Source organism: Gloeophyllum trabeum (genome assembly GCF_000344685.1).
Source record: "Gloeophyllum trabeum ATCC 11539 unplaced genomic scaffold GLOTRscaffold_00011, whole genome shotgun sequence".
NCBI classification, from domain to species: domain Eukaryota; kingdom Fungi; phylum Basidiomycota; class Agaricomycetes; order Gloeophyllales; family Gloeophyllaceae; genus Gloeophyllum; species Gloeophyllum trabeum.
The window spans coordinates 968,550-982,012 of record NW_006920420.1 but is presented as its reverse complement, the minus strand read 5'-3'; the positions used below and the strand labels follow the sequence as shown (position 1 = coordinate 982,012).

The following is a 13,463-nucleotide window of genomic DNA, read 5'->3' as shown; positions in this document are numbered from 1 at the left end:
AACACTGAAGGCGAAACCAGCAAATAATACAAAAAACCATTCCTCCGGAACTAGTCCCTGCTTGGTACAATAACACGATTGAACTTCAATTTATCAACATGGACCCACAATTCCGTGCGTAACAGGTGCGAGATCCAGGAATTGAACGCCAAGGTACTCTTATTTTGTTGCTCACTGGAGATGATCTAACTGGTTTGTCTTGCGGCTATAAGAGCTTGTATCTCAGGGCAGGATATCGATACTACCGCCCGTTGATATGCACTGACACACAACAATCACCAAGGACCAAAGGAAATAAACCTAAACCCCGTGATATGGGTGAAGGCGGTCCGAGACAACTGAAGGGTATTTAATAGTTCGAGGGGGAAAGGAGGAGTAAGACGCCGTAGGGTAGTCCGTAGGAAGACCTAGAAGAATAAAGCAAAAACCTTGATGCCTGAAACAAACACTAAGGGACGCTCCGGAGTATTTATCTCCGAAAAGTCGCAAACAAAGTCGCAAACCACGGAACCGAGTGTAGGTTCGGGCCCACGGGAGTAGAAAACACTAAAGGGACTTGTTTAATTTTTATTTCGCTATGTGAGACGCACCGGAGCTAATTGAATCGATGGCGGAGCTAATTCACTCGACGAGTCAGGCCTATTGGCAAAGCTAAGATCGGTTATAATTCGCTAAGTTCGACGCTTTCGAACTTCTCGGGTCGCTGAGATCGTAACTCTAATTCTCTGAGATGGTGAAGTCGAAACTTATTTTTCTGTATGCTACTTTGTACAATTTATACTACAGGAATGGCTTTGCGACCGTTCGGAGATAAATAACAAATAAACGCCGCTACCCACAGGATTGCTCAGCACTTGCCACCGCTATACCATGCACCATACGACTCTCTTGCACTCCCACTTGCTCGTCCCAACCCCTAGAGGTCGCCTCGACACTCCGCCACCTGCCCTAAGAGGTCCCATCACTCCGTGTGACGCGCTGGTCACGTGCTAATTACCTCCGGCCGCTTGCTGACTGATGCTGGCCTCATGGTGACTCATATGTGTCCGCATCTTCAGTATTTTGATGGAAACGAGAGAGGGAGTATGCTGGAGGGTGGGAATGAGGACGACGCCCCTCGATGGAAGTGTCCGCGGGCCCCGGAGCTAATTCAGCTAGAAGTCGCATTGGTTAAGTCACTCCGGAGCTTCGGTGCGCGGAGATAAATCACGGAATGGGTCCGAGTACGCCTCGAGGATGTTGGGAAGTCCGGAGCTAAATAGAAAAAGTCTTTTAGAGCCCATAGAAGCCTAGAGGCGTGCGAGCGCTGTGTCGAATAAGCTCCGGAGGGCTTGTACGATGTGCTGAGTCCGCGTTTTCGGGGGTCAGACGATCCTGAGGCTTATCACCATCTGACTGGAGACCAATTTCGACAAATGTCAGACGATCACGACTTCAGCTCCAGCTACCTGTCCTCGAAAGGTCTTGACCTCAAATGCAACTTTTTCATCTGGGTTGCGAGGAGGATCAAATTAGGTATTTATACTATGATCCCCGTGTCTCACAACTCGTACTCATGCACGAACTCTTAGCACTGTCTCTACATGAAAGCTCCCACATCACGTACCAAACATTATACCGCTGGATGGATATGCTGCATGGCCAATATGTCCGCTCTGGTTATGGGACGGCACTCCCTTATCTCCTCCGGAGGGTCAGTATACGGCCTGTAGGGAAGGTGTTCTTCCTGGAGTTCCACGTCATCCCGGAAGGGCCATACATACCCCGAGACAGTAATGATCTTATAGTTCCAGGACACTATGGCACCTTTGACAGTCAAGACTGTAAGCTTCTGTTAATGATATGGACAGTGTAGAACCTGATAATCCATGATGATAGCGAGCAAACCTTTTCACCTGCGTACCCCAGGGCCTGGACTTCCGATGTCTCGAGAACAGACATCAGAGGAGCCTGAATTTGCAAACTTGGCAAGTGGATTGATGGAACAGTGTTGTCTGCCTGCCTTCTCACTCTGACCTCAAATTCTAATCCTCAGCAATTCTACTTGAAGATCCTGGACCGTGATCAGAAGACCTGCACAATCACTGGGATACACGAGCCTGATCCAGTAGTAACTTGGATCCTGCCTCATTTCAGGCATGATTGGGTGCGCTCATCATCTTACCTCCCACATTTATTAGCATGCATAATTCTCATCCACATTGTCAGGTCACTGAGCTGTCATATCGCGAAGTCGACCTTAATCCACTGAGTCTACCTCCGGAAGATCAGGTGTCACCTACTCCATGTAACGGGCTGACAATGCATCCACATCTGGCTGAGCTGTGGCATCAGAAAGTATTCAGCATAGACCCAGAGGTGCGTAGATGTGCATTCATGCCATCAGTGCTATATGTAGAAACCAGCTACACATGATAATTCCGCCTTCGCATGCAGGATGACTACCGAATCGTCTGGTTCCGAGACCCAAGGACCGTGTGTGAGCCGGACCTAGTGTCTCATATACCGTCCCACCTCAGGCTTCCAAGTGTCTCGGAGGACCTGCGCCCGAACTATTGGACACTACGTGGGCACCTCAAGGGCAGCCTGTTCAAGAACATGACCGACTGTGATATCCACAGCGAGCTTGACCTCGGGGATCTGTCGGACACATGTGATAGGGCTTTCGGTGATGATCCGTGCCAAGAGCCAGCTCCGCTCACTGACCCCGTCTGGCAAACGCGGTTGGGGAAGCTCCTGTTGGAGTGGATAATTGCGACAGACCGGAGACTGTAAGTTCCAGTGTTGTTCCCGTGGCAGATACTGATGATTCCACATACCATTTGGGCCCAGGAGTGAAGACCGAGATTCTGACAGAGTTGCTACTGATACAGCCAGTTGACAACCGGGACACTTACTGTACCTGGGAGAGAAGGCGAACTTGGACTATGACAAGGGTGTGCTCCTGATATTGCGGGTCTACTGGACTCTATGATTGCTTATGTCTTGCTGAGTATGTTATAATATAATGTGACATGACAGACATTGATACAATATATCTTCCAATGGCAGAGGACCAGTATCCTCATGATGCCGAACCCCGAAGGCTACATACACCCGGGGGGGCAGGTTATGTACCCATGCCCGAAGCTGAAATACGCCCGGATGAAGCCATCATGGCGGGTCGAGGTCCGCACCAGAGTCATACTGCGCTGACGCGCAAGGCTGACTGTGTCCTGCTCGCCGAATTGTGGGATCCGATGTTGTGCGGATGAGGAAGGGGCGACAGGTGAACGGGACACATGCATGTTCTCCGGCGAGTTTTCCTGGCGGACATATCGCGCACCATCCAATGTCCCAATACTCTTCGCTTCAGGCAGGATTTGGTCTACGCGCGATATGTGATGGGAGCCCCATGGTGCAGAGACTGTTTGTGCCAGGCGCATTTCATCACACACTTAGTGCTAAATAAACAGCTCACCCGACAAGATTTCTGTTTCTTGACTGATGGGCGACAAAGGAAGAAAAGGGGCGGGGATACGCCAGTACTAACATGGGGACAGTCCGGCAGGCTGAGCCAAGAGGGCGTGGTAATGTTGCTTCCTTCATATTCAAGACAAATTGAACTCCGGATGGTACGTTGCTAGATACGAGGGCGCTGACGCGCTTCTGAACTGACGAGTCCACATCTCAGGGCAGCCAGCACCTCGCACCGCTTGTCCGTAGCGAGATATGTCTTCGGGCTCTCCGACGCCGCCTGAGTGCATGCCAAGGCGAGTCCGTTGTTCCTCCAGCCTTCTACAGTTCGGTGCTGACGCCGCCTTGCAGGGTTATGCGAGAAACATCCGATAGTTCCGCTGCGTGCACCCCGATGTACTCGGTGCGTGCACCCCGACATATCCGCTGCAGCATCCACCTCATCAGCACAGCACCACTTCTCCACGAAGTGTTAATCATGAAACACACCCCAATGCTGTGCCCTGCCTTACCGACTGATAGCCGGGACGACCATGGCCTATAAAGCCTACGCACCTACTGTACCTCTTATTCCATCTTGTTCCAACCTCCCCCACTTTTTTGCAAGTCATCGCTAAGGCAGTCACGGTATGAAGACTTTCGCTCTCGCTGCCCTCGCCTCTGTCGCCGCGGCCTTGGCGGAGAATTTCACCATCGACCCTTTGTACGTCTGTGTCCTTGTCTGACTTGACTTTGTGTACTCAATCGCGGACGATGGCGCGCAGGCCTGAGTTGACGACATGCGTGCCCGCCAACCTGACCTGGCACGGGGGTGTCCGTGAGTGTCATCCGCGATTGTTTTCTACGAGTCTGTTTACCGATCCCTTGTGCGCATTCCAGCTCCCTATACAGTAGTGAGTACCACATAGCACCTTAAGTCCGATCACCTGTTTTCTAACTTCTTTGCAGCAGTACGTCCACAAGCCGACCCTACCGGCTCGAACTGACCCCTGATAACGCACACAGAATCCGCGGAGGCAGCCATCCCGTCCCCCTTTACACAATAAGAACGGACGAGACGTTTTACACCTGGGTGGTGAACGTCACCGCAGGCAAGCACACCCTCCTGGACGCTCGGCGCGCGCTGAACTGGTTACGCGATTTGCAGGCATCTCGCTGGGAGGTTCGGACTCCACCGGACACAGCGATCAAACCCAGCTCGTCACGATCCATTCGGGGGGTAAGTGGTGTAGACTCTTGGTCTTCACGGGATATTGACGCCGGGTCGGTGTGGTAGATACCAGCTGCATTCCTAGTTGATCAGTGTATGGAGATGCGTTGCGGAACGAAAGTAACTGTACCGCTGTTCTCTGTGTTCGTGAATGCATCATAAGCTTGGTTGTCAACTTTCGTGCCGGGCTGCGTGTGTTCCGAGTTAGTGATCGGTGGCTTCGGTTCATATAGTTGCCAACACTTTACTGTGTCCTGCCTTTTGTCCTACTTGGTCATCCTAGGTAAGTGTCCTTCTGAAAGTATACAAAACGAAGCCTGAAGAAGATTTCACGTACATATGGCACGTGAGTGTTCACTGTCAGGACTGACATTCACAGCTACAGCTATCGCAGTCCAGCAGCGAATACGACACGTTTAATTACGGGTAATGGTCGTTTCCACTCGAGCTCCTGCGTGAGGGCAGTTTCAACGACAAGCGTAAGGTTTGGTCGTCTTGATATGCTCGAGACAACTCCATACGTTCATGCAGACATTTAAGCAGAGGAACGGCTGCATGCATAGCATCACGTAGCGAGTCGACAGCAAGCGGCGTGAGGCGTGATGATACAAGATCGTCAGTACATATCGCGGGTGGAACATACACCCTCAGTAGATACATGTATTGATTGAATGATACATGCGCGAGAGGCAAGGTTGGGCATGTCGTCATCACGCAAACCGTGCCACGACGACTGCGGTGACGACCGAGGACAGGAGATTGACCTAGTGTACCGGCGTTAGTAGCACTTCAAGTACTAGAGCAGCCATGACAAGATACCTGATTATTCGTGAGTATGTTGAGTCCACTGACAACCTTAATCTCGGCGTCTTTGGGTGGGGCAGACTCGTCCGTCAGTATACGTTTGCTAGTGGCGGAGTACTTAGTCATCTGAACGGTCGCGCCTAATAGGGAGTCGATCTGTCCACTCCAGTCAGCGCCCAACTGGCTCGGAAAGCCAATCACATTGAACTGACCAAAGATCCGAACAGACCCGCAAACCCGCCCCAAGCAACGGCTTGTGCCGATACCGCCCAAGCATCCGCTCTGCATACGGAGTTCTCAATGGCCAAGCAGGCAGCGAGGGTGGCGCCCATGGCAATCCCGCCCGCCAGCGAGGCGAGGGTGCCGACGCCCGAGATGCCACCGTTCGTGCCGGGCGGGACGGGTTTGAGCGTGGTGATGAGGATGGGCGGAGTTTTGGAGAGGATGCCCAGTTCTGAGGCCAGGGTGTCTCCGAGGCAGCAGGCAAAATGCCTGATTATAGGATTGAGTGATAAACTGTATGTTCAGGGGGATCGTCGGTGGACTCACCCTAGTGCAGCAAAGACCAGTGCACGACTCCACCCATCCAACACCGAGGTAGATACTGGACACCACTCATTGGATAGATACGTCGGTGCCTGCGTCCCTCCCAACCAATTAATCACAAGGGCAGGCAACGAGCCAGGCACGAACAAGCCCTCCCACAGCAGCGCAGCGCCGAACGCAGAGAACGAGTTGCACAGGACCTGGAAGCCCGTACGCTGTCCGCCCTCCGTGTGGCCCTCCTCAAGCTGGGCCTTGAGCTGCTTGCCGATCTTGGTCGCGCGCGAGCCTATGAGGTAGAAGGAGAGAAGGGACACGCCGAAAGCACGCAGGGGGACGGCGAGCGTGAGGGTCCCGATGAGCGTGGCTGTGACAGCGCCCGACGGCGAGAGCGAGCCTCTGCGCAGGCCCTGGGCGCTGAAGAGGGCGGCGATGGACAGCGGGATGAGCGGGAAGGATGGCATGTCGGCGTCGCTGCTGTCAGACACATCAGCGCCGCCACGACGCGAGCGCTAGCGCGCCTAACCGAGCAATAAACGCGTGACGTAACCCGACTCGGACAAAGAAACTACGACGTTTGATTGGTCGCTGGGCATCCGACGCGAACGGATGGGATTGGTCGAGGAGTTTAATTTGGTGATTATTGACAGATCGTAACTGGAGATTCAGAAAGATCGGCAATGCGTCGATCCTAAATATGCTCAGATTGCGAACACGAAGTCGCAAGGGGTCGCCCGTGACCAGCGAGCCTCTTCGCAGCATACCACCAGCACCCGCGATTCATGAGCGGGGATGTCCTCCTCGCGCCTCGCGCTGTCGGCGGCCCAATCGAGGTGCGAACGCAATCCTCAAGCGCTATCCTACCTAACATTGTTGTTCCCTCGCTAATCAGGACGTGGTGCCGCTGTCCGTAGCTGCCACCGGAACCATTCTTGTACGCCGGCTGCTTGGCATCTCACCGGTCATCCCGCACTAACCGATCGAAAGGTTTACGACTACTTATGCACGCTCGACGATGAGGTCTGGGCTGAGTTCTCAGATAAGCCTATCCCAACACTGACGCGTCTGATAGGTGGAATACGTATGGAAGTCACGACAAACCCTCGGCACGGTCCTCTTCTTCCTCAACCGATACACGCCATTCATTGATACCTTCGTCTCGCTCAATCGTGAGGTTCCCTCCATCTTTTCTCTCACGTGCTCCAGCTCACTTGCTTTGCCGTAGTATTAACTGCTAGACATTCGCGGGAGGTCAGCTTTCAGCTCTAATTATTCACCCACCACCGTACTGATCCCATTAATATTGCAGGAATGCGAACGTAACTTCAAAGTCGTTCTCTGTAAGTCACACTTCCGCTTCAGCCAATGGTACCTCTCTTTGGCATTGATACCCGCCCATGGACAGGGTTGATCACCCTTGGCACCCTTATATCCGAATGTTAGCGTCTGTCCTTCCATCCTGTATTCTCCCTTGCACTTACGCTGAGCCACGTAGCAATCTTATGTCTACGCACATACGCGCTTTGGGAACGCCGCCGCTCCATCGGCATGACCCTCGCAATAGTCTACGGTGTACGTGTGCCTGTCCCTTACTCAAATCTCCACGCATTCGTTCAACATTCAAACTCAAACAGCTCATCTTCTCTGCTGGCGTAGGCGTCGTCTCCCTGGAAGCCGACTCTCTCGTCTGTACGTCCGCTCAGGCTCTCCTTGCCCAAACTCCATATCCCAAACGCTGACGCCAGGCGACTACTGACCAGACGAGGACCCGCCTGAACCCGGCGTCGCAGGGTGCTTCCTCCGACATGCAAGCGCTATCGTCTTCATCGACTACGTTCTCGTACTCGTGGCAGAGACAAGTAGGCCCGCCCTCGCCCTTTGTCTTGCCTACCTGGCATATACTGATCAGGTTCGTAGTTATGGCAATACTCACCGTGATCAAAGCCGTCCAGCACCGTACGTACCCATTCTCCTCCCTCCCCCACGATTATTCTGACTTCAGCCCTTGCGTATAGTTCGCCACACCCGCTCGCCCATGGTCGTCACCCTCTACCGAGACGGTCCGTCCTCCACCTTCCCTCCTCCCCCTTTATTCACCTCCTCACCTCTCCCATAGGCATCCTATTCTACTTCATGCTCCTAGGCAAGTCCCCCTCCCGCTCCTTCCCTCCTGCAAGCCTAACACCCCGCTCAGCGATAACAATCGTAAACGTTATCATCCCCGTCGCAGGCCCCGTACGCCTTCTCCCTCCTCTCCCCTTCTCTCACTAATCCCTCCCTTAGCCCGCACTAACAAATTGGCTCGCCACGTCCGTCTCCCCTTCCCTCCCTCCCTCCTCGCCGCTACTAACCCTTATCGAAACAGCCCCCAGCGCGTAATGCACAGCATCCTCTGCACGCGCGTCCTCCTCTTCATCCTCAAATCCCCCTCTCACCAAAGAACCCCGCCGCCCTCGCAGCCCACGACGGCGAGCACGCTCCTCTCCTCGCTCAGCCCTGCGAGCTTCCTCGCAACCGTGCCCGCGCACTGGCATGGCGAGGCGTGCGACGACGCTCGGGTGCCGGCCGCCGAGGACGGCGTGGAGGTGTTCGAGATGGACGACTTCGGTGGGCCAGGCAGAGGGGAGGAGGGCGTGGATAGGGAGCGGGTGAGCCGCTTGCGCGGTGGGGGTGGGTGGGATCCGTGAGGTCCGGTTTTATGCCCAACCACGAGATAGGGAAGGAGCTACATACCAGCCATTTCATCTGTACATTATCCATCATTCGGATTACGATACCAGCGGATTCATACTCTTCTGCACAGCAAAGCCAAGCAAGCTCTAACATTGTCGAAGGACGATTAGCCGACTTTATACAAGCAAGTATACTATGTACTTTTCGGTCTGCAACAGTTCCAACACCTCCTCAGAAGAAGCCAGTGCCTCGACTACTGCGAGTCCTCGGTAGTGGATTCAGACTTGCTGGCCATCTTCTTCTCCAGCTTGTATAGCTGTTCAGGGTGGAGTTCCCACTTGCCGAAGAGGAGGCTGGAAGAATAAGAGATGGAGGTCAGTGATCACTCGAGACCGGAAGATGATGCGAGGGCGCGACAGTGATGTAAGGGACGTTGGGACGTAGACATGTCCATGCGGAGACGGTTACGACACTCACTCGAACAACGCCATGATCGTCCACTTGCGATTGTCGCTCTCAGGGAAAACCAGCGAGCGGGGTCCATAGAAAACCTGCGCATATTCGTCAGTTTCGGTGAAGTCCAGACAAGATGAGATGAGACTTCGAGGTAGATACACACCTCATCGTCGACCTCCTCGCCCTTGCGGGGCAGACAATGCATGAACTTCCAGTTGTCCTTGGCTCCACCTTCTCGGCAGAGCGCCTCGGTCACCTGGTACCCTGCAAAGTCTCGGAGGCGCTGCGCCTTCTGCTCTTCCTGACCCATCGAAACCCTGAACACCCATTAGCTAAACCACCCGGGGCTCCGAACAAACCTCGCACCAAGTATCCGTAACAACCACGTCCGCGCCCTTCACCGCCTCCCGCGGGTCCTCGGTCCAGAAAATCTGGCCAGGCCCCTTCCCCTCCTCCTTCCCAATCTCAATTCCCAGTCCTTCCACACGTTCCCGCACGAGCCGCGGGCACTGGTACTCCTCCTTGCCGGGCGTCGCGACGCGCAGCTTGTGCCCAAGCCGCGGGTAGCTCACGAGCATGTCGTGTAGGATGTTGTTGCTGTCGCCGACCCACGCGATCGTGAGCGGCGGGAGGGGTGCGGGCGGGTTGATGCGCTTGGATGGCGGCGGGGGCGGGGAGTCGGTGAAGAGGTGCGCGTGGTCGTGCAGGGTGAGGATGTCGGCGAGGATCTGGGTCGGGTGCCAGAGATCAGAGAGGGCGTTAAGCACGGGCACGGGGGAATATTGTGCGAGTTCCTGGAGAGGGGAGGTTAGTACTGTGAAAAGGGTAGTAGAGGGGATGCAGCGCACATCGATCTCCGCTTGCTCCCCGACGCGGGCAAAGATCCCCTGGCAGAATCCTCCGATCACCCGCGCGCTATCTCGCACGGTCTCGTTCACGCCGAGCTGGATATCCTCTCTCCCGAGGAACAGGGCGCGCCCGCCGAGCAGGACAGATGCCGTCTCCGCGCTGACCCGTGTGCGCGTGCTGCGCTTGTTGAAAAGCAGCGCGATGCTCTTGTTAAAGAGGGACTGCGAGGGCATGCGCTTCGGTTGCTCCTTCTTCTTGTCGTCGGCATCCTTGGACAAGCGGGTGGCGGGAGCGAGCCAAGGCAGGGAAGTGGCGCGCTGGTAGTGGGCGTGCGTGATGACCTTGTTGATCTGCGGGACCGTCAGGTCCGCGAGAGTCATGATGTGTGGCACGCGCGGGGCTGGCATGCTGGACGTCGGCGAGGGCCACACAGCTTCAACGAGGTTTATGAGTCAACAAGTATTTTGAGTGTCGCAGGTTCTGATTGGCTCCTCCCTGGATTTCCGTTCCGCACAGCCACATATTACAATAGTCTGGAGGTATATCTATGAGAAGCGAACCCAAAGTAAGAGGAGCTTTTGCAGCCCGATTCTACGCCATAGTCAGATAACCGAGTGAGAACCGAACTACCAGCTGCGACCTGTGATCGCTCTGCAAAAAGAGCGTCCATAGCAAGCAGGCGGGGATCACAATGAGAGTTTGTCCAGAACTGTAGCAGACGAATAGCCCGAACGCGCTTGACGTTGTAGATGTAGTTCTAGATAAAATGCACCTAAATCATCGGAAGATTTCATGGGGCATCCTGGACTTGCTGTGACACTCTAAGTCTCAGGTTATTGGACAAGACAGTCAATAGTGGGCAGGACTTAGCAGCGACGGCCTGCTACGTCGTAGCCTCTGCTTAGACAGGATCTTTCATATAGTGAGATGAGAACGGGGATTGAGTAGACTCGATCGACACGACATATGTATAGCGTTAGATTATATCCAAGTACAATACAGGCAAGATGTCTAGTACGTTCGGAAGCCAGAAGCTCTTCCAAAACAACATTAATCGAGTCTGACTCCTGAGCTTTCCCCGAGTCCTGAAAAGTGGAAGCACCCATACAGATACGGTATACATCACTCTTGTCCTGAGGTATCAACAGCTTCTTGAGCTGAGGCAGACTCCCGGGTCTCCTCCCGCTCGTGCCTGAGCCATAGGATGTTATCAGCATCTAACCATAACGTGGGCTATGACAGAGCTTACAGCCGACTATCCGTCGCCATGATCCACTCGAAGAGAATCTGCCCCAGCCGCGTCTGCCAGACAGGGTCAGTGAGCGGCGCCGGCACCTCGCATGGGTCATCACCGAAAGCCTGGTCCCAGATGGCCGACAGATCCGCGAAATCGAAGTCGCTATGGATATCGCAGTCGGTCACGTTATCGAACAGGCTCTCCTTGAGGTGCCCGCGTAGTGCCCAGTAGTTCGGGCGCAACTCCTCCGGTACACTTGGCAGCCTGAGATGAGTCGGAATGTGCGATAACAGCTCCGGCGCACACACGGTCCTTGGGTCTCTGAACCAGACGATGCGGTAGTCATCCTGCGTGCAAAGGTGGAATTACTACCCGTAGTAGAGCCCGTTTCCGCATACCACACCGGTGGTATAGATACACATATACATACCTCTGGATCAATGCTGAATACATTCCGGCGCCACAGTTCGGCCAGACGCGGATGCATCGTCAGCCCGTTACGTGGAGTGTGAACGACCTGGTCTTGCTGGGGCAATTTCAACGGATTAAGATCAATTTCGTCATATGACAGCTCGGTGACCTGACCAAATTGCAGAGCAGAGAAGGATGTAGTTGAGAATTATACATGCTATTAAGCTGGGAGGTAAGAGGATGAGCGTACCCAATTATGCCTGAAATTATACAGGATCCAAGTCGCCACTGGATCAGGCTCCCGCAGGCCTGTGATTACGCAGGTCTTCTGATCACGGTCCAAGATTGCGGAATAAAATTGCTGAGCAGTTAGAGATCAAGGCGAGCGTAAGAATTAGCTATACAATCACATCCTGCCAAGAGTCAATCGGACTCAATCCACTTGCCAGGTTTGCAAACTCAGGTTCCTCGAATATCTGTTCCTCGGACATCGGGAATCCAGGCGATGGAATATGCAGGTGAAAGAGTTCTCTCGCTGTGGTCAGGGGTCATCAATGTCCAATCTGTCCATATCATTGGCATGAAGCTTACGCTCTTCGCTCTCGAAGGTGCTGTAGTGTCCTGGAACTATAAGCTCATTACTGTCTCGGGGTATGTATGACCCTTCCGGGATGTTCAGGAACTCCAGGAAGCACTCCTTCGCGACAGGCTGTATACTGATCCTCCGGAGGAGATAAGTGCACACTGTCCCGTAATCAGCACGGTCATTTTGTTGGTGCACCATATCCATCCAGCGGTACAATGTCCGGTAGGTGATGTGGGAGTTTTCATGTACAGACAGTGCTGGGAGTCCGCTCATGAGTACGAGTTGTGAGAAATAGACATCCTAGTAGAAACACCTAATTCAATTCTTCTTTCAATCCAGACAAAAAAGTTGCATTTGAGGTCGAGACCTTTTGAGGACAGGTAGAATTTGGGGTTGAGGTGGTGCGGCTGGTCGTCTGGCCCCATTTTCTCGAGATTCGCAGGTCCGCAATCGTGCAGGTGATAATCTCTCTTCCTGCAGGACAAGCTCTTATACTGTAATCTCCACAATCAGCAAAACACATCAGTCAGAAATAATATCTAGTAAGGTTATGGAGCAAGAGCAAACAACGCGCGTACACAGGACCTCACTGTCCGGCCCGGGTCTCGAGTCCCTGATACGCCAGGGAATGTGGGTCCATGGGCTCGCATTCTATATGGACTAGTAACTGATATTTCTTTTGTTCTTTGCTAGTTTCACCTTCGGTGTTGTTTCTGAGTGGTGAAATATGTCTCCTCAATATCCAGTTGATTGGAAATGCTGCACAAAAGCCCACATTAATCCGTCTTGGCACCGAACTTAGCTGCAGATGTTTGAGAACTGAAGCGCGGGCATACCCTCATCGCACCGTCTCTGAAACATGTCCCAGGTGTAAGGATTCGGATCCTTATGGACCAGGAGTGCGGCAGAACCCGGTTTGGGAGACCGGAGTAACGGCACATAGAGCGTGTAACACGCTCGGAATGTAGGACACTTGGAGTAGTGGCTAAGTCGGTTCGACTCCGGGATCCAGACCTGTTGAGATCTGATGACTTGGTCACTCTTTTTTGACTGAGTGGCTCATGGAATGGCCTAGGCGCTTCTAGGCCAAGTTACCTTGTTCTGAGCCACTCCCTTTGTTGTGAGCCACTCCCTTTGTATTCCTTGTATTCCTTGTATTCCTTGTTCTTCTTTGTATTTCGATGTCCCCCTTGTTCTGTCCTTGTTCTTTGATGCTCTTGTATTCTACAGTATATAAG

The 13,463-nt window shown here is 53.5% G+C and overlaps 6 protein-coding genes across 6 annotated transcripts; 2 read left to right on the top strand and 4 right to left on the bottom strand.

The window, feature by feature from the left end:
• Window positions 1–2,562: 2,562 nt before the first annotated feature.
• Window positions 2,563–3,425, bottom strand: GLOTRDRAFT_95195 (uncharacterized protein; the record flags this gene model as incomplete). The annotated part of the gene is made up of 5 exons (XM_007870283.1): window positions 2,563–2,640; window positions 2,703–2,769; window positions 2,820–2,849; window positions 2,898–2,968; window positions 3,177–3,425. 5 exons carry the CDS (start codon window positions 3,423–3,425, stop codon window positions 2,563–2,565), a joined length of 495 nt encoding a protein of 164 aa, XP_007868474.1.
• Window positions 3,426–4,085: 660 nt separating this feature from the next.
• GLOTRDRAFT_95194 (uncharacterized protein) lies at window positions 4,086–5,096 on the top strand (the record flags this gene model as incomplete). Its single annotated transcript, XM_007870282.1, has 7 exons — window positions 4,086–4,159; window positions 4,221–4,273; window positions 4,336–4,349; window positions 4,405–4,406; window positions 4,462–4,675; window positions 4,950–5,012; window positions 5,052–5,096. The coding sequence occupies 7 exons, from the start codon at window positions 4,086–4,088 to the stop codon at window positions 5,094–5,096; spliced, it is 465 nt and encodes a 154-aa protein (XP_007868473.1).
• A 248-nt stretch (window positions 5,097–5,344) lies between these two features.
• GLOTRDRAFT_117242 (uncharacterized protein) lies at window positions 5,345–6,477 on the bottom strand (the record flags this gene model as incomplete). Its single annotated transcript, XM_007870281.1, has 4 exons — window positions 5,345–5,430; window positions 5,486–5,626; window positions 5,683–5,962; window positions 6,020–6,477. 4 exons carry the CDS (start codon window positions 6,475–6,477, stop codon window positions 5,377–5,379), a joined length of 933 nt encoding a protein of 310 aa, XP_007868472.1. The 3' UTR covers window positions 5,345–5,376.
• Window positions 6,478–6,795: 318 nt separating this feature from the next.
• On the top strand, window positions 6,796–8,700 carry GLOTRDRAFT_131464 (uncharacterized protein; the record flags this gene model as incomplete). Its single annotated transcript, XM_007870280.1, has 15 exons — window positions 6,796–6,846; window positions 6,906–6,947; window positions 7,001–7,033; window positions 7,086–7,182; window positions 7,239–7,264; window positions 7,323–7,353; window positions 7,419–7,451; window positions 7,509–7,585; window positions 7,648–7,702; window positions 7,774–7,872; window positions 7,931–7,969; window positions 8,029–8,073; window positions 8,130–8,248; window positions 8,297–8,322; window positions 8,379–8,700. 15 exons carry the CDS (start codon window positions 6,796–6,798, stop codon window positions 8,698–8,700), a joined length of 1,095 nt encoding a protein of 364 aa, XP_007868471.1.
• A 105-nt stretch (window positions 8,701–8,805) lies between these two features.
• GLOTRDRAFT_140083 (mitochondrial ornithine carbamoyltransferase) lies at window positions 8,806–10,475 on the bottom strand. Its single transcript, XM_007870279.1, has 5 exons — window positions 9,991–10,475; window positions 9,509–9,936; window positions 9,306–9,459; window positions 9,164–9,237; window positions 8,806–9,039 (listed from the first exon to the last, which is right to left on the bottom strand). Exons 1-5 carry the CDS (start codon window positions 10,396–10,398, stop codon window positions 8,940–8,942), a joined length of 1,164 nt encoding a protein of 387 aa, XP_007868470.1. The 5' UTR covers window positions 10,399–10,475; the 3' UTR covers window positions 8,806–8,939.
• Window positions 10,476–11,113: 638 nt separating this feature from the next.
• GLOTRDRAFT_131462 (uncharacterized protein) lies at window positions 11,114–11,574 on the bottom strand (the record flags this gene model as incomplete). The annotated part of the gene is made up of 3 exons (XM_007870278.1): window positions 11,114–11,183; window positions 11,241–11,483; window positions 11,537–11,574. 3 exons carry the CDS (start codon window positions 11,572–11,574, stop codon window positions 11,114–11,116), a joined length of 351 nt encoding a protein of 116 aa, XP_007868469.1.
• Window positions 11,575–13,463: the final 1,889 nt, after the last annotated feature.